This window comes from Tenrec ecaudatus, chromosome 5 (genome assembly GCF_050624435.1).
Source record: "Tenrec ecaudatus isolate mTenEca1 chromosome 5, mTenEca1.hap1, whole genome shotgun sequence".
In the NCBI taxonomy this organism is placed as follows: domain Eukaryota; kingdom Metazoa; phylum Chordata; class Mammalia; order Afrosoricida; family Tenrecidae; genus Tenrec; species Tenrec ecaudatus.
In genome coordinates this window covers 169499026-169520355 of record NC_134534.1, presented here as the reverse complement: position 1 = coordinate 169520355, position 21330 = coordinate 169499026, and the positions used below count along the sequence as shown (strand labels likewise).

General features: G+C 57.3%; 2 protein-coding genes across 10 annotated transcripts in view; one reads left to right on the top strand and one right to left on the bottom strand.

The window, feature by feature from the left end:
• The window catches only part of MGLL (monoglyceride lipase), a 126692-nt gene extending 117541 nt beyond the window's left edge, over positions 1-9151 (top strand). For 4 of the 5 annotated variants that reach the window (XM_075550271.1, XM_075550268.1, XM_075550267.1 and 1 more), the window contains exons 7-8: positions 4805-5020; positions 6083-9151. In XM_075550271.1, the coding sequence (XP_075406386.1) occupies positions 4805-5020; positions 6083-6208 (342 nt within the window). In that variant the 3' untranslated portion in view covers positions 6209-9151. The remainder of the gene's footprint in view (positions 1-4804; positions 5021-6082) is intronic. The other variant, XM_075550270.1, reaches the window with a different exon arrangement.
• A 4017-nt stretch (positions 9152-13168) lies between these two features.
• ABTB1 (ankyrin repeat and BTB domain containing 1) lies at positions 13169-21225 on the bottom strand. Of its 5 annotated transcripts, none has more exons than XM_075550261.1 (12): positions 21105-21225; positions 19796-19858; positions 19633-19688; positions 18453-18597; positions 18120-18279; positions 17963-18008; positions 16472-16588; positions 16269-16387; positions 16033-16125; positions 15759-15926; positions 13732-13932; positions 13169-13656 (listed from the first exon to the last, which is right to left on the bottom strand). In XM_075550261.1, exons 1-12 carry the CDS (start codon positions 21158-21160, stop codon positions 13450-13452), a joined length of 1431 nt encoding a protein of 476 aa, XP_075406376.1. In that variant the 5' UTR covers positions 21161-21225; the 3' UTR covers positions 13169-13449. The 5 variants fall into 5 exon arrangements, with proteins under 5 accessions (XP_075406376.1, XP_075406378.1, XP_075406377.1 ...); XM_075550263.1 differs by having other exon boundaries at positions 19831-19858; positions 21105-21214; XM_075550262.1 differs by lacking the exon at positions 19796-19858 and having other exon boundaries at positions 21105-21224.
• Positions 21226-21330: the final 105 nt, after the last annotated feature.

Genomic DNA, 21330 nt, shown 5'->3' with positions numbered 1-21330 from the left:
CCTAATCCTGTCGACACCTCATGGCTGGTGGGCTTCTTCCACGTGGACGTTGTTGCTTCTCAGCTAGATGGTCGTTGTGCTTCTTCCAAGACAGATGGGCTCTTTCTTCTGGCTGTGCATGCATCCCATGGTCTTCGCCATTGCTTCTTCGGTGAGGCTACTGAAATTACCATGGTTAGGGCAAGGTGTTCCTTAGTCCTCCAAGCAACCTCCTTGCTTGTCAACACTAAGGAGGCTTTAGGCACCAGATCTGCCCAATGCAAAATGTCCATGGTTGTTGATGATGGACCCAAGCAAAATGAAATCCTTGACCACTTCAGTCTTTTCTCTGTTTATCATGGTGCTTCTTGGTCCAGTTGTGAGAACTGCATTTTTGTTATGGCAGAGATGCAGTCCTGATTTTAAGCCATATCGTATTGCCTTGTGCGGCTTGAATGACTGCTTCTAGGTCTGCATACAAGTTCTGCATGAGCACAGGAAAGCATGATGGGATCCCAGTTTTCACCATGGTATCAGTAGTTGGTTATGATCCCCATGGTCTAATGCCTCTGCATAGTCAAACATGTACAGGTGAACATTTTTCTAGAGTCTCTGCTTTCAGCCAAAATCCGTCTGACATCATTCATAACATTCCTGGTTCCCTGCTCTCTTCTGATCCCAACTTGAATTTCTGGCAGCTCCCTCCCTGGGCAACTGATTTTTCATTGTCTTCAGCAACATTTCGCTTGCGTGACATTAACGATAGCATGTGATTATTTCTGAAAGCAGGTCCTCACCCCTGGCAACCACTCCTCCAGTCGGCCGTTTAATCCATTGGCGTCATGTCAAGATGCTCTATCAATGGGATCGCTCTTGCAGTAGGAGCCCTCTTGGAATTGCCTTGATGGTCGTTGCTTTTCTGTCTGTTGATGTGACACCTCTACACCATCAGATCGCTGTTCATTCGCAGGGACTCAGACCCTGCCTCATGACAGGTCCATATGAGACAGAACAGGATGAGTCTGGGATTTTCTTTGCTGTCATCTTCAGACCATTTCTCCTGGGGAGGGTTCGAACCGCCAACGTTTTGGGATAGTGGCCAGAAAACCACTTGGACCACTCAGGCTAGCGAGAACACAAAGTCAACTGTGAAGTAGATGCTTCCCGGCCGAATGTACGTTCCCATTGTTGAGCAGCCATGCCCTCCATCCGGTTCCCCAATAGCCATGACCTTGAGAGAAAACCCCACGTGCATGTAACCATTTCTCTCTGCCCCACCCAGTCCCCGACACTCAGCAATAATCCAGTGTAAGTCTCTGCGGATCTGCTGCATCTGCATATCTCACGCACCTGAAGCCAGATAATCTGTCGCTTTCTGTGATTGGCTACTCATTTACCTTGGCGTTTTCAAGGTTCCTCCGCTTCATTTCTTTGTAAGGCTGATACTTTGGTACTGTATGCGTGTACCGTATGTGGCTTATCTAGCCATTAATGCATCTTTGGCTTGTGTCCACCTTTTGGCTATCGTAAATAGTGCTGTTATTTGTGTGCAAATTTTTGTTTACCTGTTTTCAATTCTCTTGGAGTAGATTTGTTGGGCAATGTAGTAACTCTTTCATTTATTGAAGAATCACCACGTTGTTTTTCAAAGCGACTGCTGTATACACCCCCACGTAATTCCCACTCAAACATCCATGTAAGCAAGCTGATGGCACCAGTCTCTCCACATCCTAAGACTCATTACTTGTGGTTCGTCTGTTCCTAGCTCTCGTGGTTTGCTTAAGCACACCACTGGTGGCCTGGAAGCTCTGTCATTTCAAACCGCCAGCAACTCCGTAGACAAAGAGGCCCGGAGATCCGGTTCCGTACAGATCACAGCCCAGGCATCTCTGTGGAGGCATCTCGACTCGGTCCCCCATGGTAGAAACGAGGCGGAAGCGACCGCACAGCCGGGCGGCCATGGTTGTGACAAGCCCTGTCATCTCCTCGGTTAGTTGAGCATCTTTTCCAGTGCTGTGGTCTTGGGCCTGCCCTGTGAGGGCGACTCATCCGGCTCCTTCCTGGACACATTTCTGGAACGCACACCCAAAGAGCTTTTGGAGCGATTGTATGTCAGGCTCCCGAAAGACTAAGCTCGCTGTGATTGGGTCTGACTGGGGCGTCCGTGTCATCTAGCGAAGCCATGCGTGCAGGAGCACTGGGCAGAAAGGAGGCTCAGCCTGGCTCCAGGAGCAGTGTGCCCCGCCCAGGCTTGCTGGCCCTGGCACGCCTCTCCCTCACTATAGCTGACTGTGGTTCACACTAAGGGCCTGCCCTTTCCCGTTTGCCTCTGTGGCCCAGAGTAGGCCATTGTGTAAATCAGGCCTACATGATCTCGCTGGGGAAACAGAGCAAAGATCAGGTAGCCTTGGGGATCATCAGAGCAATGAAACCTGGGAGCGAACTCCCAGAGGGCTCGTGGGCACCTGGGACAGGCAGTCAGCGTTGCTACAAGGCGGGGGAAGCAGGGCCCCAGCCCTCTGTGTGCGCCTGTGATTCATGGCGGGGCAAGTCTCTCGTCCATGTGCCATGAAGGCCCTCGGGAGCCCGGTGAGAGGTGAACTCCAGATTGCTAGCCAGGGCCTAGGTCAGGACCCCAAGAATAGTGACTTCACAGAAAGAACATTTGTTTCTCTGGAGTTTCCGTGGTGTTGCCTCTTCCACATGGTCCCCAGTGGAAGCATGCTCGGGGCCGTCCCTGCTGCTGGGAAGAGGCGAGGATTAGGCAGGACAAGGGAGGCTGGGACATGTAGGCTTTGTCCTGGGAGTGGTGCCCAGAACGAAACATCCTGTCTGGATGGTAGGAACTGGACAAGTTAATCACTTCTCTGTCCCATCGTTTCCTCAAGTAAAGGGATTATCATAGTCCTTGCTCAGGCCGGCTGGTTAGGAAGCTTGAGCTGCTCCACGCAAAGCACTCGGTGCCAAGCACAAAGAAAGAGCTCAGCAGTGTTGGTGGGGGTGGCGGGCAGTTGCCATCGCGTTGGCTGCCATTCAAGGCAGCCATGTTCAGCAGAAGGGAGCCTTGCCCAGTTCGTGCCCCCGTCCCCACAAGCGCCAGCATGCTCAAATCCATTGCTGCAGCTACAGTGCAGCCGCGTGCCTTCCAAGTGAGAGGACTCTCTTATCCCCCAGCACCATAAAGCCAAGCCAACCCTATGGGTCTCCAGAGACGGTAACTGTTGGCAGGCGTAGAAAGCCCAGTCTTTCTCCCTCGGAGCTGCCGGTGGTTTGGAACTGCCGACCATGGAAATCACAGCCCAGCACGTAACCCCTGCCTACGCCGCCAGGGCGCCTTCAGGCACTCTGTCCAACGGCAATCTTCTGGGGTCGTGTCTAGGGGTTTCGTTGGCGAGTGCTTGGAAGTAGATCACCAGGCCTTTCTTCCTAGACTATCTTAATCCGGAAGCTCATTGGAACCTACGCACCCTGGGCACCTCGGCTGGTATTTGAAATACTTGCGGCATAGCTTCCAGTACCACAGGCACACGGGCCCCCACAGTGCGACAAACGGACAGATTGTTGATAGTCAGAAAGGGTCGATTCGGCCATCGTTGATGAGGGAGATCCCGTCCCTCAAGCCCTGCAAAGGCAGCCCAGGCTGTGTCCGGCTAGGGACAGGGGGTTGAGGTGGGTGGTGCGGTTGTTCCTGTTCTTGCTTTTGCCAGCTCCCAGTCTCCGTGACAGCCTTCCTCCCAACCGGGCACCAGCAGGCCCCCACCCTGTGGCCTCAGCCTGCCTGCTGCCTGCGGTCCCTTGGCCACTCTGCCAGGAGCAGATGGCCTGCCCCACAGGAGTCAAGCCAGCTCAGCTGCAGGAAGTTACTAATCCTTCCCCGAGCAGCTTGTCACTAACGGCCAGGCTGCAGGGCCTGGTCCCCCAGCATGGGCAGGACTCAGGAATGGCAGTTTGGAGGTGGCCCCAGGGCAGCTTCCCCTCGGCCTTTGGCTGTAGTGGTGGTCACAGAGGGGCGGTGAGTCCAGGCCATAACCTCCCTGGTTTCAGGGCAGCCAGAGGCATGGTTCCCTGCAGCACCCTGGTCTCGAATCCCGCTCAGCCCTGGGCCCAGGGCACTTCTCAGCCAGCCCTCAGTCTGGGACTCCCTGGCAAAAAGGAAGACAAGTGGGTGAAGGGGAAAGAGGCCTCTCAAGCCTGTCCATTTGGACCTCACCCAGCCTGCAGGCAGGTTGATTCCCCTGAACCGTCCCACAGAGACAGATGGAGTGAAAGCCGGAAGCCAGGGGCCTGTGCACCCCAGCCAAGTCAGGGCACTCTGAAGCTAAGAAGGATGGAGGCCGAGGAAGGAAGACAGGCCACAACCCACCCGCCCAGGAAGCACCTTGTACTGCACTCTGCTCAGGGCTCCGGGGCCCAAGCCATGCCTAGCCGATTGGTGTCCATCATATCTGGCCCTTAGAGCTGCCTCCTCCAAACCCCCACCACATGCACACATACCTGGTTTGGGGAGGGAATACCGCACCTCCTCTGTGCCTGGGAGAGGTGGAAGGACACTTCCCAAGCAGACAATGGGGAAGCCTAGTGGGGCCTTAAGGAAGGACAGATGGGACAGGCCATCAGAGGGCCTTGGGCCTTAACTGTAGCATAGGCGCAACTCAAACTCAATGGAAGAGGAAACCAGCAGTCCCCCGTCACCGGGTGTGCCTTCCCTCCGGCCGTGCTGGACTCCCAGTGCCACGGCCAAACCATGGCTTCTTACAAGGCTCCCAAGAAAGCCAATGGACCTGGTGGGGAGAGGTGACAGGGCCCCTTCCTTCCTTCCTTCCAGGTGGACCTGTACGTATCCGACCCCCTGAACTGCCGGGCAGGCCTGAAGGTGTCCTTCGGCATGCAGCTGCTCAACGCCGTCTCTCGGGTGGAGCGTGCCCTCCCCAAGCTGACCCTTCCCTTCCTGCTGCTCCAGGGCTCCGCTGACCGCCTGTGCGACAGCAAGGGAGCCTACATGCTCATGGAAGCAGCCAAGAGCCAGGACAAGACGCTCAAGGTGAGTGTGGCCTCTGCCTTGCCTGCCAGGGAAGCAGGATGATGCAGCCCTTCCTGGACATCAGCCCGACCCCTCTGTCTCTCTCTCTCTCTCTCTCTCTCTCTCTCTCACACACACACACACACCTGGACATCAGCCCAACCCCTCTGTCCCTCGTACACACACACACACACACACACACACACCTGGACATCAGCCCAACCCCTCTGTCCCTCCTACACACACACACACACACACACACACACACACACACGAGGGCCTGCCTGCCCTCCCCTGGGAAGCAGGTGCTAGAGGCACTCGGCTGCTGGTTGCTCAAAGAGCACACAGTACTTTGTAATTATTCCGAGTGGATGCACTGAAAGGGAATACGGGAAGAACAGCTGGAAGGTTTGAAGAGCAGGAAAGAACCCAGAGCTAGACATGGAACAAACCAAATTTGCTGAGAAAAGGCCCTCAGCTTCATCCTGCCCAGGACCCAAGGGCACCAGTTCTGGACAGCTGTCGAAAGGGCTCTGGGCATTGCACGGCCTGGCTGGTCAGAGAAGAGTCTCGTCTTCCAAGGGAGTCGCTGCAAGAGCTGGGCCTAGAGAGAGAGGGCGTGGGACCTGAGCATGCACCATAGTAGGTTCCGAGCCCTGGGGCACTAAGCTAGAGGCTTAGGGTGGACGGTGGTGTTTGGGGCTGGGGCAGTGTTCCTTTGTCCGGTGGCACTAGGAACCAGCTCCCCACTGAGCAGTGGGAAGGGAAATTACAAGGCAGGTGATTTCTGGCCCCAAAAGTGGCCCTTTGCGGCCCACTGGTCAGGTCACACCCCAGGGAGCACCTTGGGACTGGACCCCTGGCCTCTGCGTGGGGAAGCCCTGGCTCCAGTGCCATTTCTCACTCCGTTTTATAGAGTCGCGGTGCCTCCCTTAAGGGACCTGTCAGGTTCAAATCATTTATCCCAAGCCCGACATCCTTTGTGTCTCAAGGACACAGGAGTCCCCTCCCACAGCCCCCCATTTTGAGGTGACGCCACCCCACAGAGGGCACCCTGACCGCCTGTGTTTTTCTTAATTGCAGATTTATGAAGGTGCCTACCATGTGCTTCACAAGGAGCTTCCCGAAGTAACCAACTCCGTCTTCCACGAAATAAACATGTGGGTCTCTCAAAGGACAGCTGAGGCAGGAGCTGGGTCCCCAGCCTGAGCGCACTGGCCGATGACCAGGTCACGGTCTGGGGGAAGTGGGCAGAGGAAGGGCAGGACGTGGTTTCTCAGATGAGGCTTGCCAAAAAAAAAAAAATTACTAATCATCAAAAATTACAAGGAATCCCTCATTTTAAAAAAAGACATTAGTTTTTATTTTAAAAAGACATTCTTGTCACATATTGAGCCAGCAGCCACCGACCGGCTCTACCATAGCCAGGAGGAAGAGTGGGAGGCAATTTTCAGGAGAGGGGATTGGCTGAAATGTCCTGAGATGCAGCAGTCTGCCCCATGTTCCTTGGGATCCCGGCTGCAGCCATTTGAACCAACTGCTCATTAAGCACCTGCCTCCCTAGCACCACCTAGTGGCCTCTCTGTCTATATGATGAGGGGCTGCTGTCCCCAGAGGCCAGCACCTCAGGACAGACTCCATGCCCCTCCGAGGCCCAGAAAAACACCCGCACTCCAACCTGAGTGCCACCCCAGCCCCCAGTCCTGTCCGTTCTTTTGCAGCCTCACCCCGGGTGAGGGAGGGCAAGAGCCAGGAGCTCAATCTTTGTGTCACCCCTCTGCTTGCTCCCTCCTGGTAGAGCACCACTGACCGGGCTGTGTCCCCAGAGGTGGCGTCCCTTGTTTAATCTTCCCCAACGTAATGAGAGGAAAATTATATTGAAGAGGAAATGTTTAATATATAATGTATATCCTAAAGCATAGATTATTTTGCTGGGTGGGTGGGACCGGGAGAGCCTGAAGGAACTTCAGGTGGTACCTTCCAGCCCCACTGAAGGGTCTTTGCCAGGTTAGCATTCCCTGCCACCCCTCAACTCCATCTTGGGTGGACGGATAGGGGTGAGGCCTGCTGAGGACCCAGCATGTTCCCATATGTGATTGCCTAGAGACGGGGCCACAGGCTCCTTTGCAGCTGCCCATGGTGCAAGCTCCTGGGAAGGGTCCTTGAAGCTATTGCTGCTTTGAGAAGGAGCACACAGGGCTGAGGGTGGGCAGAAGGCAGGAGCCCTGTGTGCAGGAGAAAGACCAGGCGGGGCCTTTCCTGAGGTTGAGCACTCGGGGTGGCCTTCCTGGCCCAGGGGACTGAGAAAGGGTGCATGCAGCAGGGAATTGCAGCAAGAGCGGGCCCCAGACCCTGACCTGGGCACCTGCTGCCCAGAGCTGCCACAGGAGCCTGCAGAGCTGGGTGCACAGCTACCTCTGGTGGCGGGAGAGGAAAGTCCCAGTGCCCGGGTGCCCACTGCACCAATGCACACCTCCTGCCTGGCTGGAGATGGCCCCTCGCCCCTCCACGCAACTGCCGACCCCAGGGGCAGGCAATCCCAATGCCTGAGCCCAGGCCCTGCCCGGCTTTTCTCAGGTGCCCACCCCTCCCCGTACCCAGCCCCGCGTCCTTACAGGCAACAGCAATAAAAAGGGTTCCCGGCCCACTGGAACTACTTCCGCTTTCAAATGGGATTTTCGTTACCTCATCAGATGGATGCATGACAAATAGGGCTCTGGGTTGGGAGCTGAGTTGCCCACTGCCAACCCCACCCCTAGGTTTTTCATTCCCACCCAGTGTCAGGAAGCTGCCACCACTGCTCCAACTAGTGCCCCTCAGAACACCCAGGCAAGGCACTGCAGGCTGAGGGCTGGGCCCAGAAACCTCCCTGCCCTTCACCACTGCCCTGCTCCGCTCAGGGCTTCTCCTGGGCCCCTCAGTGAAGGTGACTCGAGCCTGTGGCCCAGGGCCTGTGTTGCCCGGCCTCTGCCCTGAATATGCTAACCCCACTCCACCCCGGGTCAAGAACCCAGGACCCAGGGGCCAGTTGGGTGGGGCTTGGGTGCTGTCCAAGCAGGGTCCCCAAGAGTAGTGTCCACAGCTCTACTAGATTTCTCTGGCTCCTCCAGGAGAAAAAATATATATTTACACGCACTCAAAAAGGTCCACCCTGCTGGGGAACTGCTGGGAGTTTCTGCTGCTGGGCTCAGGAGACGCAGCATTCCATCTGCACCCCAACTAGCACCCAGCTCCACCTCGCCCCCACCCTCCACGCCCTGATGGCCCTGGCCCAGCCTCCTCCAAAGGTCCCTCCCAGGACACGCCTGCATTGTTCCCCATGAAGTCCCACACGGGGTCGGCTGTGGGAAGTGAATTACATGGGAGCCTGCAGGCGACAGAGACCAGTTCTGTCACATTGACTTGTCTGGCTAATGCATATCTCCATTAAAAGAAGAAAATCATCAGAGACCGGGACTGTCTTGGCCCACCCCAGCCCACTGGGTGCGTGGCCATGTGCCTGCAGCTCTCATGGTCACTTCATCCCTTGCAGCCTGTGTGGGTCTGAGCAGCAAGGCTGGCTATACAGGGGAGCCTGGGCTTGGTAGGTTGCACCCGCCAGTCTTGTGGAGGAGAGCAAAGCCAGGGGCCTCAGAGGAGGCGGCAGTTGACCCCAGCTCCTTCTGGGCACAGAACCCCAGTAATAGGGGTTGGCCCGTCCTCGGATATGGATACAGCACCTTCTCATGCCAGGCTCGCCAGGCAGGAGTGGCTGCACACCTGGAAACCTGCCTGGAGGCTTCGTAGGGGTCCTGTCCGCCCACCTTTATAGGAAGGAGTGGTGGGTGACCCACTTCCTCTTGCTGGCCCAGCCCTTTGGAAACACACCAGAAAGCCCTACCTGGTGGGTGAGCACCTGGCCAGCTCAGCATCCCATCCAGGGCCCGCTAGCTAGCTGTCTCATCTGTTTTTTTCTCCCTTGCTGATTGCTAACATAGTCCTATGAAGAATCACCACGATTTCCCAAGCAATTTACCAGTTTGTAATGGTCACTACAGCTTTACCATGTCCCTACATGTATGCTGTGCGTGGGGGCTATGTCTATCACTCTCAAACTATTAAAGGGACCAATGTATGCTATAGTTAATCCTAAATAAACCAGATGTTTTCTGAGTGTTGGCTGTCTATCTGCCTCCACCAGCCAGGGCCCAGATATCTGCTTCTGTGAGAACAAGAGGCCTTCTGTTGGGCTGACTACACGGGTGGTCTTTCCTTCATCCTCCCTCTTGGATGCCAGGGGTCAGGCTCTTTGCTGACTCCTGCAGTTTGGAGGAGAGGTGGAGAGCGACACCTTACACTCGGGTTCCAGAGCTCTAGCCTGGGCTGAGTGCATCCCTGACTGCCCACGTGGAACCAACACCTCACCCCCACCCTCTCCCTTGGTCCCACATCAGATCCATTGGAAAATCCTGCCAGTCCAACCTCAAGTACTGCCAGAATCTAACTATTCTTCCCTGGCCTCCCAGGCCGCTCCTTCCTCGTCACCCCTCCCTGGGTAGCCTCAGAGGTCCCTGGCCTCCTCTTTCGCTTTGTTCTCACATGGCCTCCAGGGGGCGCGGTTCACTAGGAGCCAAGCCAGGAGCCACCTCTGCTCAGTCCAATGATACCCCTACCCTCTCTCCTCCACTGCCATGGTCATTTGGCCCTGCCCCTTCCCACACCCCACCCAGGGTGCAGTGCCTTGCAAAAGAGGCGACGCAGGGCCAGTTTCAAGGCTGCAGGGCCCTGCACTTACGCATATAGAAGGGCCCGTGCTGGCTATAAGGTTCTACTCCTGTCTTAGAGAGATGCCCTGGTGGTGTAGTAGTTACAAAATGGGCTGCTAATGGCAAGGTCAGCAGTTTGAAACCAGCAGCAGCTCCATGGACAGTGGGGCTTTCTACTCCCATAGTCACAGCCTCAGACACTCCAAGGCAGTGCCACCCTGTCCTCAGGGGTCACTGTGAGTTGGGGACGACTCGATGGCAGTGAGAGTAAAGGCGCTGGTTGAGAATTACTAATAGTTTGAATGAGGGGACCCACGTTGTCATCTTGCTCTGGGCTCTACAGCTATGTAGCCAATCAGTGTGGTGACCAGGGCCCACTCGCCCTCTCCTTAAGGACCCAGCCTTGGGTGGACAGACAGAAGGCTGTCTGTTCTCGCCAGCATTGCAGCCTACTGACACCGATCGGCATCCAGCCTCCCACCATTAACGTTCCAACGGATGTCCCAGATGGCTAGCTGTCACCTTGCCCGGTGAAGAGCCCTGGCTTTCTCGGTGCTCTGCCCGTGCGGAGCACTTGTGCAGGGAGGCCTGGTGAGCTCCAGGGGCGGCGGCTCTGCTGGATCCACACAGCCTCGGGGAGGCACCCGGGGACACATTCGCAGAGGCAGCTAGAAGGGATTCTGCAGGGAGGGTTACAAGCAGAAGACACTTCAGTGAGACCTTGGGGGCAGAGAGCTTCCGGAAGGCTAGAGGAACGCCCCCCCAACCCCCTCAAAAACACTTCACGGAAAGTTCAGTTAAGAGCTCGTGACTGTGGTGGGCAGATAAGGGGCTGCCGGAGACAGGGCAGGTCCCTGGGACTCCAACCGTTACCCCTAGAGCTGCAGAACCAGGAGTGGGGGCTGGGATCTCAAGGCTGGGGCCTTAGGGGGACGAGGCACGAAACCATGACCGGCCTCCAACCCTTCCTGTGGTTGTGTCACTCCAACTTAGACTTGACTTTGCAACTGAACACATTTTCCATGTGGCAACTTTATCAAGTGCAGTCTCCGTGTAAGAAAATAATAATGCTCCACAGGTTAAAAAATCTGAGAACTCACTTTCCAAAAAGAGCTCCCCACCCATCCACCTACCCACGCCCTCCCTGCCGCTTCTCTTAACACAGGCCACCGATGACCTTTATTTTATGTGCAAAATTGTACGTATTTCCTTGCAGCTGTTGCTGTTTCCATTGTGGACCGGCTTTTCCGTCTTTGAAGCGTTTGGGAGTGACACGAGTTGGGACAGGATGCCTGTTCAACTCACTAACATTTACTTATGTAGCCATTTTTCACTTAGAGGCAGAAATGAACCAAAGTGACACGTGAAGAGTAGCTACATGTCTTTAATTCTAAAAGTAACAAAGCCACATTAGAGTGTCAACCAAAATCTTCTTCCTCCCACAGCCCCCGGGGCCTCTGCAGGCCCAGTGCCACAGAAGCCTCCATGCCCCCCTCAGGCAGCGAGAGGCCCTCCCCCTCTGTTACAGTTGGCCGGCCGGGTGTGACGCTTCCTGTTCAGGTGCAAACACTGCCCGGAACACCTTCAACCTGTGATGCCGTTTCCTCACCTTCCTGGCATCTCCACCTCACACTGCACAGTCACGCTGGAAATGAGGAACTTTGTGGTTGGGAGGTGGCGTGCTCACCGGAGTGCACACGGCCCCTGCCCACCCCCCATGCCCCGTCCTGTGGGGCGCCCATTCCGGGACTATCCAGTTTGGGCAGAGGTGCCACGGCTGATGACTTCACTGGCTTTGCTTTTGATCGGTGTATCAATTCCAGAACAATCAGAACCCTGTCATTTCCAATGTTGCTCGGTGCTGCCGAGTCAGTACTCCTAGCTGTCCAACAGAGCCACCACTGCCGGTCCCACGCCATCCTAACAATTGTTACCCCATGAGCCCGATGTCGCAGCCCCCTAAGCCATCTGTCTCTCTTTTTCAGTGACCCTCCCCTCTACCAAGCAGATTTGATATGCCAATGCATTCTCTTACATTAAAAGGATGCAAAGCGATTTTTAAAAACGTTTTCCTCTTTTACATCCCTGGCACACCCAGGACTAGCTAGTGTGTGGTCTGAGGCCCCTCACCTCACCCTGCCCTTCCAGCTGTGTCCATCCAGACCAAGTGAAGTGCAAGCTGGCCTGGCTTGCAGGAGCTCGCCGGGCCAGCATCCTTGGCCCTGCGCGTATGCAGCGTTTAACAGCACAGCCAGGTCTTGCTCTACCGCGCCCTTCACAAATACCAACTCGTCTGCTGCTCTTAACAAGCCAGGAGGGAGGTGCTGAGTCAACCCACCCCCTTTTACAGATGGGCAGACTGAGCGGTGACCAGGCAGTGAGAGAAGACAAGGTGGGAGGAGTCCCAGCTTCTGCCCTAGCCTGGGCTTGGGCCCTCAGCTCTCTGGCTATTTTAGGGTTCCAGGCCAGCGGTGCGGACACAGCACCCTCCACCTCATGTCCCCTCGACTCTGCTCCAGTCATCTCCTCCATGAATTCTCCTTCTCTGGCATGCGGATTGCACTCCTACCTGCTGGCTCCCCGATTCCACTGGACCACTCATCTGCGTGCTCCCAAACAAGAGAGGCATGGAGAACATGATGGGCGACAGACGCGAGGGAGGACGGGGGCGCGGGGGATGCACAGGAGCTGAGGCCCTGCAGCGTGGGCCAAGACTGCCGGTGTCACAAGGGCCAGGGGAACTGCTGTGTTCTACCCATGGGGTGACCGTGTGGTTGGAGAGCAGAATGGAAGGTGGGGGAGGGCTGGCGGATGTAGGGGCTGCAAAGGTCCATGTCGTCGAGGTGAGGGTGGAGAGCATCCTGGGGAAGCAGCCCCTGGTGGCAGGGAGTCTGTGGCGGACTCGATCTGAGACTCCGGGGGGAGACTTTTTCTTTTCTCTGCCACTTACTCCCCGTGGCCATGTCTTGAGGCTGGACTTCAGCCCCCACATGTGCCAAAAGGAGGTGGTGGCCCCTGGAGAACACAGCACGGTGCTACCGAACACCACGAGTACGTTACACTCGAGTGCAGCCCACGGCAGGTGCTTTGGAAGAACTGCTGCCCATGATGATGCCCAAGGAGGAAAAGCCACTGGCTGTCCCGGGTCCTTCCCCAGACACCTCCCGGAGGTATCCATCTGAATTGGCCAGGAGGAGCCCAGGACAGCAGCTGTGTTTCCTGAGGTGAACTCGCTGACCCAAGGCGAGGTTTCGGGGCCGTCCCGTGGCGAGAGAGGGCACTGTCCCAGCTGAGAGGTCTCGGATAGCTTCCTTCCTGGCCCTTGGCAGAGGTCCCAGTGGGAAGGTCTCCCCGCCCCCCTCCCACCCCCAAGGCCAGCATTCCCCCGCCCTGGACATGCTGGCGCCCACAAAGGCTCAGGCGCTCCAGGAATTTAAGCTTTATTGTCACACACAGGCTCTCCTGCACCTGCCTGGTTGGCTTCGCCCAGGCGGGAAGCGGGGTCCAAGAAGCAAGCGGGGAGGCCAGCCCTGCCAAGGCTGTGGGAGCAGCCGGGGCGGGGCGTCCCTGGGTTTCCCTGAGTGGTGCCCAGCCCCAGGCGTGGAGGCGCGTTCATGCTTTGGGGCAGAGGGCCTGTCCCTAGGTGAGCCTCCCCAGACGCAGAAGTGCTAGCTGCGGCCGCATGGGCCCAGGTGCCAGGCAGGCTTAGCAGTCCAGGCCCATGGCCAGAAGCAGGTCTTCCAGTGCCCGTAGCCGCTGCCGCGCCTCCTCAATGGCGCTGTACGTCTGTACCGTGCTGGCCACGTGGAAGCGGATGTCATCCACCAGCGGGATGGAGTCTGTCTCCTGCCGGGCGGCCACGGCTGCCGCCTCCTCCTTCACCACCTGCATGAAGTCCTCTCGCTCCACCAGCTGCGGGAGGGACAGGTGGGCTCAGGAGGAGCCAGGCCCTGACCCCATCACTGCCCGCCCGAGACGCCGGCTCACCTTCTCGATGACCTTGGCCATGTACTCGGTGCACTGCTCCTCGAGCCGGGCCAGGTGGAACAGCTTGGCCACTCGCCACACACTCACCACGCTGTCCTCGTCCAGCAGCTGGGCCAGGCTGCGGCCACACAGCCGCTTGAGGCCTGGCAACAGGTACATGTCAGCCACACAGAGCACGTCATAGGCCGCCTCAGGGGGCAGCTGCAGGGGACAGAGGGGATCATGCCAGGTCACCAAGGCCCGGGATGTCCCACCATGAGGCAGGAAGCCTCTCCCCACACATGCACCTGTGCTCTGTCATGTTCCCACAGGGCCCACGGGCGCAGGGGCAGACGAGATGAGGAGTGGGTTGTACCCCAGTAGTTCAAGAGCCAGTCAGGATCCCTGGGGTGGGTGAGCGAAGGAAAGAGGCTGAGCCCTGAGATCACATGGACCCCGGGGTACAAGGCCTGGCTCGGGCATTTTCTAGTTGAGAGAGCTTGGGCAAGGCACTTAGCCTCTGCGTCTCAGTTTCCCCATCTGTGAGGCCCGCCTCAAAAGGCTGTCGGGAAAATGAAACAGAAGTTGCTATTCAATACCTGCCAAGGGTGGTGTGCCACCCCGACATCAGGGTGGAGGTATTGAGCCTTCCCCTTCCTCTCCCAGAGGCCAGTGAGGTTTACAGTTGGATCCTGGATCCGGACAAATGGCTCCCCGTCCCTCCCCCTCCCCGTCAGGCTGGCCTTCAGGCAGCTGTAGGGAACAGGTGGGGGTGAGGCCCAATGGCACCGTGCACCCTGCACCAAGCTCGAGTCTGACGTGCACAAGACCATGCGAGGACTGACAGTCCCCCTTCCCAGATGGGGAAACTGAGGCCTGGGGCAGTTATGTCACTTGCCAAGAAGCACAGAGCTCATACAGGCTTAAGCTGGGAGCAGAGGCGGCAGGTTTGGTTCCATGGCCCATGCTCTACACCACCCTGCCCCTCAGGCCCTCAAGGCTCCTTCAGGAGGGAGACGGGATAGGCAAAGGCGAACTCTAGACGGCCGAGGACAGACAGCCGAATGGAGGGACCAGGCAGAGAGATCATTAGGGACTGTAGCCTCTTCTCACAGAGATGGGATTGCCCACCCAGGGTCCACCTTCCTTCCCTGTTGACAAGTCTGGCTACCTATGAAGCTCCTAGAAAAGGGGCCTGTGTGTGCGCTCCCCCCACCTGGGGCCTAGTCTCCAGACCGAGCCGGGCAGGCCCATGAATACCTCCCCTACCTGTTTTTGTAAATAAAGTTTGATGGGAACACAGCCACGACCGTTCCTGCAGCCTCTGTGCGGGCTGCTTTTACGCTGCTACAACAGAACTGAGCAGTTGTGACAGGGACCAGACGGCTGCAGAGCCTGAACTATGGCCCTCTGGTCCTTTGCACAGAGCCTGCTGACCTTGCTCTACGACATGGCAGGACCCAGGTGGAGAAAACAGCCTGGGTCCTCAGCAAGTCAGCTGTCAGGTGGCACTCACTCCAGATGAGGGGAAGCACACGTTTCTCCACACGTCTCTTAAAAGGGGGACGGACACACACACACACACACACACACACACCCCACCACCCCCCCGGCAGAGCAAGTCTCTACCTGCTAATGCCCACACGGCCCTAGCCTTGTCAAAGAAAGAGGTGGCAGCAAGAAGTAACATGAACCGACAAGCCCCGAGTCCAGAGCAGCCCCAAGGGCAGGAGGGCAGACCAGGAGCTCCCCCTCATCTGCCTCCCACCTGGAGGACTTAGGAACCCCAGGTAGCTGACATCAGTGTCAAGTGCTCGAGACAGGGAGGGGCATGATGGCTCATCCTGCCCAGGGACCTGCCACCGCTCCCTTCACCTTAGAGCAAAACCCCAACAGGTCACACAACCTTCCTGTCTAGCTTCATCAAGACTTTACCTACAGAACCGACCAGGAGCTTCCACCTGCCGTCAAACAGGCCCTGGGTGCTCCCTCAAAGCGCCATATTTAGCAAGGCCCCAGCCTGCACCCGGCCCGTGCCAGCCCCGCACCTCAGTGTGGTCGCTGTACACGTAGTACAGCACGTGGGTGAAGACGTCGGGGGAGATGGCATGCAGAGTGATCACTGGGAGGCTCCCCAAGGTCTCTGGCTCCTCCTGCTCTCGGAAGTGGTCATCCAGCAAGGCTCGGAAGTAGTCGCTGCGGCCGCAGAAGAAGGCCTGGGGGAGTCTGAGCTCAGGAAGGGCCAGGACCAAGGCCTGTCCCCGGAGGAAGAGCCCTGGGGGCTTAGAGCAGGGGGTAAGGACAGAGGGATGAGGTGGGCACCTTGTGGCAAAGGAAGCTGCAATCGGCCACTCGGAAACAGATGTCAGGGCAGCTGTTGAAGTCATCGGGGTAGGGCAGTTCCCCAAGATCGCCCTAGGAGAGAGGGACAGCAGTCCTCATCAGAGCAGGCAGTTGCGCAATGGTATCTTGTCTTAGAAAGGGGAAGGGCCTGGTGCAGAGTCACAGGAAGGCCCTGAACTCAAGGCCAGACCCTGCGGCCCTCAGCCTGCACTCACGCGGAGCTCAGGGGGCAGGGCACAGCCGGCGAGCAGCGCCAGGTCCTCCTGCAGGCGAGAGTCAGCTGGAGGTGGCTCGATGGTCAGGACCTTTACACACGTGCCAGGTTTCGAGGCCACTGCAGCAGGGAGCACCAATAGTCAGGGGCCAGGCTGGCTCGGCCCATGTCCCGTCTAGGCCTGAGCCCCGTACCCGGACGCACCAAACTCAAACACCTTTTCACACTTGGCTTCAAGGTCACTGAGCAGGTCCCAGAGCTGGCACTGCTTGGCCAGTCGCTCACAGTCACCAACATGTTCCACGCCGACATCTAGGCGACCTGGGGGCAGGGGTAGAGTGGTCAGGGCTGGAGGGGCCCTTGGCTGCCTCCATGCAAGGTGGGTAGTGGCTGCAGGGCAGGGGCTCCCAAGAGTGCTAGCTGCTCTGGTTTCCCATCAAGAGGAGTGGGAAAAACTGAATTAGCAAAATCTGAATTAGAAGGACTGTGTGCTATACTGTGACCCCCCCCCAAATAGACTTAAAGTAGCTGCTGAGGCTGCTTATGTACAAGAGAACACGACCTTGGAAGTGTAAGGTCATGGTTTCATGGGACGTCCCAGTTTCTTAGCCTAAGTGTTTAATGCTTCTGTTCTACCAATTCGGTGCATAATGCCGGCAGCCTTAAAAGGCTTCAAGTAGCCAACCAAGGCCCCACCATCTGTCTCTATTCCGCAACACGGAAGAAGGGAAGTTAGAAACAGGATGAGGAAATGGAAAGCGTAGCTAATTGCCTCCAAGAACAAATGCCCCCTTTCCCCTACGACCAGACCTGGGTGGTACCCAGCTGTGATCACTAAACATTTTGATAGAAGATTCCACAGCAGAATCCTGATCAAAAGGAGGAATGTGTATAACAGAATTTCAAATTCTGAAAAGACACTAGATCAGCGGTTCTCAACCTGTGGGTCCTGACCCTTTTGGGAGGCGAACGACCCTTTCACAGGGGTCGCCCGATTCCTAACAGTAGCACAAATACAGTGATGAAGTAGCAACGAAAATACTTTTATGGCTGGGGGGGCACCACAACCTGAGGAACTGTATTAAAGGGTCGTGGCATGAGGACGGGTGAGACTCGCTGCACTAGACTCTCCAGAGCCATGGAGTGTGAATGAATCCCTCAAACTATGGCCCTGAGATAATTTTTAAACCTTAAACCAAAATCATCCTTGGAAGTTTTCTTCAAATCCACTAGTTTAGCTAGTCAGGCAGGTCTGCCCTTTTAGGAACTAGCAATGTGGGACCGGAGTTAACAGCACGGCTTGGGCGATTAGGCAGGACCTTTAGGAAGCAGTGGGTCCGTGTGGGAAGGTAAGGATGGTCCACGATTCGGAGGATGTCAGCAGTGTCACTAAGTTGTGCATGTAGGGACTGCTGAGTTGCACATGTCCTCAACAGGACATAGGTACAATTGAGGGACAGGAGGAAAGAGCCCCAGAGGCTGATGGGAGGGCTCAGTTTATGGGTGAGAGGCGCAATTTGTGTGCAGACTCTGTGCCGGGTACACGAGCCTGTATCTCACTGCTGGACCCCCGCAGTGGAAGTGGTGAAAGGCCAGCCCATAGGGGACTTCCCTTTCCAAGGCCATCCCTAGGTTTGCTGCTGTCCAAACCCGCAGCTCTCTCACCACCCACTCACCCCGGGCCCAGGGAGTCACCTGTGTACAGATACTGCAGCAGAGCCCCAAAGGCCACTGGGTTGATCTGCGGGCACAAGAGACAACGCAGTGGCAGTCAGAGGCAGCCACCCAGCACAAGCCCTCCCTCCCCCCATCTCTGGGCAACCAGCTCACCCAGCCCCTTGAAGGGACGCACCAGTGGGTGCCTGAGGACCACGACGTTTTTGCCCTTCCATTTGGTGTCCAGCAGGTTGGCGAAGTAGGCGCTGCGTGCCCCCAGGACACAGCGATGTGCCCTGAATGGCTTCCCGTGCACCACAAACACCACATCACTGTGGGTGCCCTGCTCGAGGAGTCTGCGGGGAGATGGGGGAAAATATGGGGGCGGAGGTCCTCGGTGGCCCCCTCTCCTGCCCCATCCCCCCACCCCTGGGCAGAGCCCACAGCCCCACTAGGGCCACATGCAACAAGCTCATTTCCCTAACACTGACCCCTGGGCACCCACCGGGCATGCCAACTCCTCTCTTACCGCTGCAGGAAGTCGTCATAGTAGTCCCGCCTCCTGCAGGAGGCAGTGACCTGCTTGTAGTCCCGCAGTGCCCGCCGAATAGCGTCACTCAGAGCTCCATAGAGGCAGCGCTCTCCATCGAAGGTGTTGGCCTCGCAGCGGGCTCCTAGGGGGGACAGTGCTCAGAGCTCCTAGTCAGCAGGGCATCCGGTGTGCACAGTGGCCGGGGAAGGGCCTCCGGCAAGCTTGGGATGATGTCCCTCAAGCCTAGAGAAATTCTAACCTCCTTGCCCTTCTTCGCCACCTCCATTCCCATGGGTCCCTGTGCACCAGAAAGAACTTCCCATAGTACCCTGGGTCCACTGCAACCCCAGCATCCTCCTGGCCAGGGCACAGGAACACATGCATGTCCACTTACACTCACCTGTGCACATATTCATTAACACATGTCATACAAAACCCAGAGCAGGTTCTCTCCTACCCTCTGCCCTACACTCTGGGGACAAGACAGGCCCCCATCACAGCATGTTCACAGCCCAGCAGAGGAAAGGTGGGATACACAAACAAACAAATCGTGCCAGGCTGTGCGTCAGCTGCTACAGAGGAACAGGAAGAGGGTGGCAGTGGCAGCAGTGACAGTGGACCGAGACTTGAGGGCCAGGTCTGGGAAAGGGTGGCCATCACAGAAGGCACAGCAAATGAAAAGGCTACAAAGCAGGGGCAAAGAAGGTGATGTGGCAGCAACAGGGGGGTAAGGCCCGAGGGGAGGGGAGAAGAGCAGATGGGCAAGACACACAACTTCAGATTCACTGCGAGGCAAGAGCAAAGAGCTTTGTTCTACGTGAAATAGGAAGTCATAGGAAAAGGTTAAGTGTTGGGGTTTTTTTTTCTTCAGTAAAGGTCACCCTACTCAAATATGAAGCCAGATGCTAGTAAGGAGCTTGCACTGCCTCTAGGCGGATACGCTAGTAGCTCAGCTCGGGTGAGTGGCAGCAGTGGAGGTGGGGGAAGTGGACAGAAGAGAGTCTGCTTTAAAGGTGTAACTAGCTAGAGGGTAGGGCATGTTGACTGGATGCGGGAGCCAGAGGAACTATGGGTGATTTGAGATGTCTGTACAAGTGTACCCATGGCTTTGAATAAACGTGCATGCATGCGTACATGCACACCTGCACACACACACACACAGAGCCTATCCCCTCACCATTGGCCAAAAGGTAGAGTACCAACTCTTCATGCCCACACAGGCAGGCATAGTATCTGAGGAAAGGGAGGAGGCAGAAATCAGCTGTCAGTGGAAGCGTTCTCCCAGCCTACCTGACCAATCCACCTGCAGCCCCCGACCACCCCACCATGGTGGCACTCACAAGGGAGTGCTGTCCCACTTGTCTCGAACATTCACCTCCACATCGCGCTGCTCCAGCAGGTACCTGGGCAAGGAGGTCAGAGCCTGGGTCAGAACCAAAGTCTGGCAGAGGAGGCCAGGGGGCAGAGAAGGTGGGAAAGAATCCCTCTCAGCTAGATGAGGGCCGTCAGGTAAGCGCACCGGAGTAGAAGAGGTTGGGGGACAGACAAGGATACAAGGGGTGGAAACGAGCAAGGCAGACCCTGGGCAGAAGATCCACGGACTGGGTGGGGGTAGGGGTAGGGGCGGGGTGGTGCTAGGCCCCAGATGTGAACAGGCTGAAACTTTGGCAGGAAGGAACTGGGAGCACAAGAAAGGGGTGATGGGGCAGTATGTTCCTGGGAGAGATTGAGAGGCAGGGGGGGTGGGCAGAAATGCGGCTATTGCAGAGTGAGGGAGACAGAGAACTTGGGAAACAAGTGGACAGGGCTTGGTGGCGATGGAAAGTGGGAGAGGGGCAGGAGTTCGCAGGGATGGTGGCAGATCCAACACTGGGGAGGGAACTGGAGAAATGGGCTAAGGAAAGGTTTCCACTTGAACATGTTTGTCTGGGTGCCAAGTGCGCAGAGTGGACCTCAGGAGTGCACTCACTAGGTTGCTTTCAGCTTTGGGGGGGTCTCCAGTTCTCAGGAGTCTCCTCTGGGGCTCGCAGATGGGCCTGAGGAGCCTGGGGAGTGAGGAAGTGCCGAAAACTCGGGGCCAACCCTACAGAAGTCAGATCAGGACCAAGAAGGAAAGTAGGGGTCAGGGGTGGGTGGGGGCAGAATGAACGCAGGAGAGGAAGTAAAGGGTCAAGGAAGAGATGCCCAGCTCACCATTGGGCACACAGCCCCCCAACCCCTAGTCAAAGGAGACTGCGCTTTATCTGCTGGTAGGGGGTTCGGCACCCTAGGTGACCCCCCAGGCAGCACAATGTTAAGAAAGCCCGGTCCAGGACTCCAGGGCTACCCTCCTGCTCGCCCACAGGCTCGGCCCCTCCTCTTCCCTGCCCTACTTCCACTCTTTCAGCCCCTCCTGGGGAAGCCCTCCACCACCGTGAGCAGAGCACCTCCGCCCACGCACTGCCGTCCCGAAGGGGGCTGCAGCCCCTGGGTGTCCCCTAGGGGGACTCCGCTTCTGCGCCCATGCCCCCCCCTGGCAGTGTGGCAGAAGGCTGTGACTAGGCTGCGAGGCTCCCCCTGCCCAGGGGCGGTCCAGCTGCAGGGCCTTGCCACGCCGCGGGCATCGCACCCTTCCCGCCCCCTCCAAACCCGGGGCTGGGGGTCCCTCACCGCACGCGGCCCACATCCCCCTTCTTGCAGCTGGCGAAGAGGTCGCTGGTGTCCATGACGCAGAAACTCCGGACCGAATTCGGGACGGCGGCGCGTCCCGGCGGATGTCAACAAGGGTGCTGGCTCCGCCCCCGTCCTGCTCTGCCCCGCCCGCCCGTCGGCTCTCCGCAGCGGCGCCTGGCGCCCGGAGGACCGACCACCTCCGCCCCGAGCCCGAGCCCGAGCC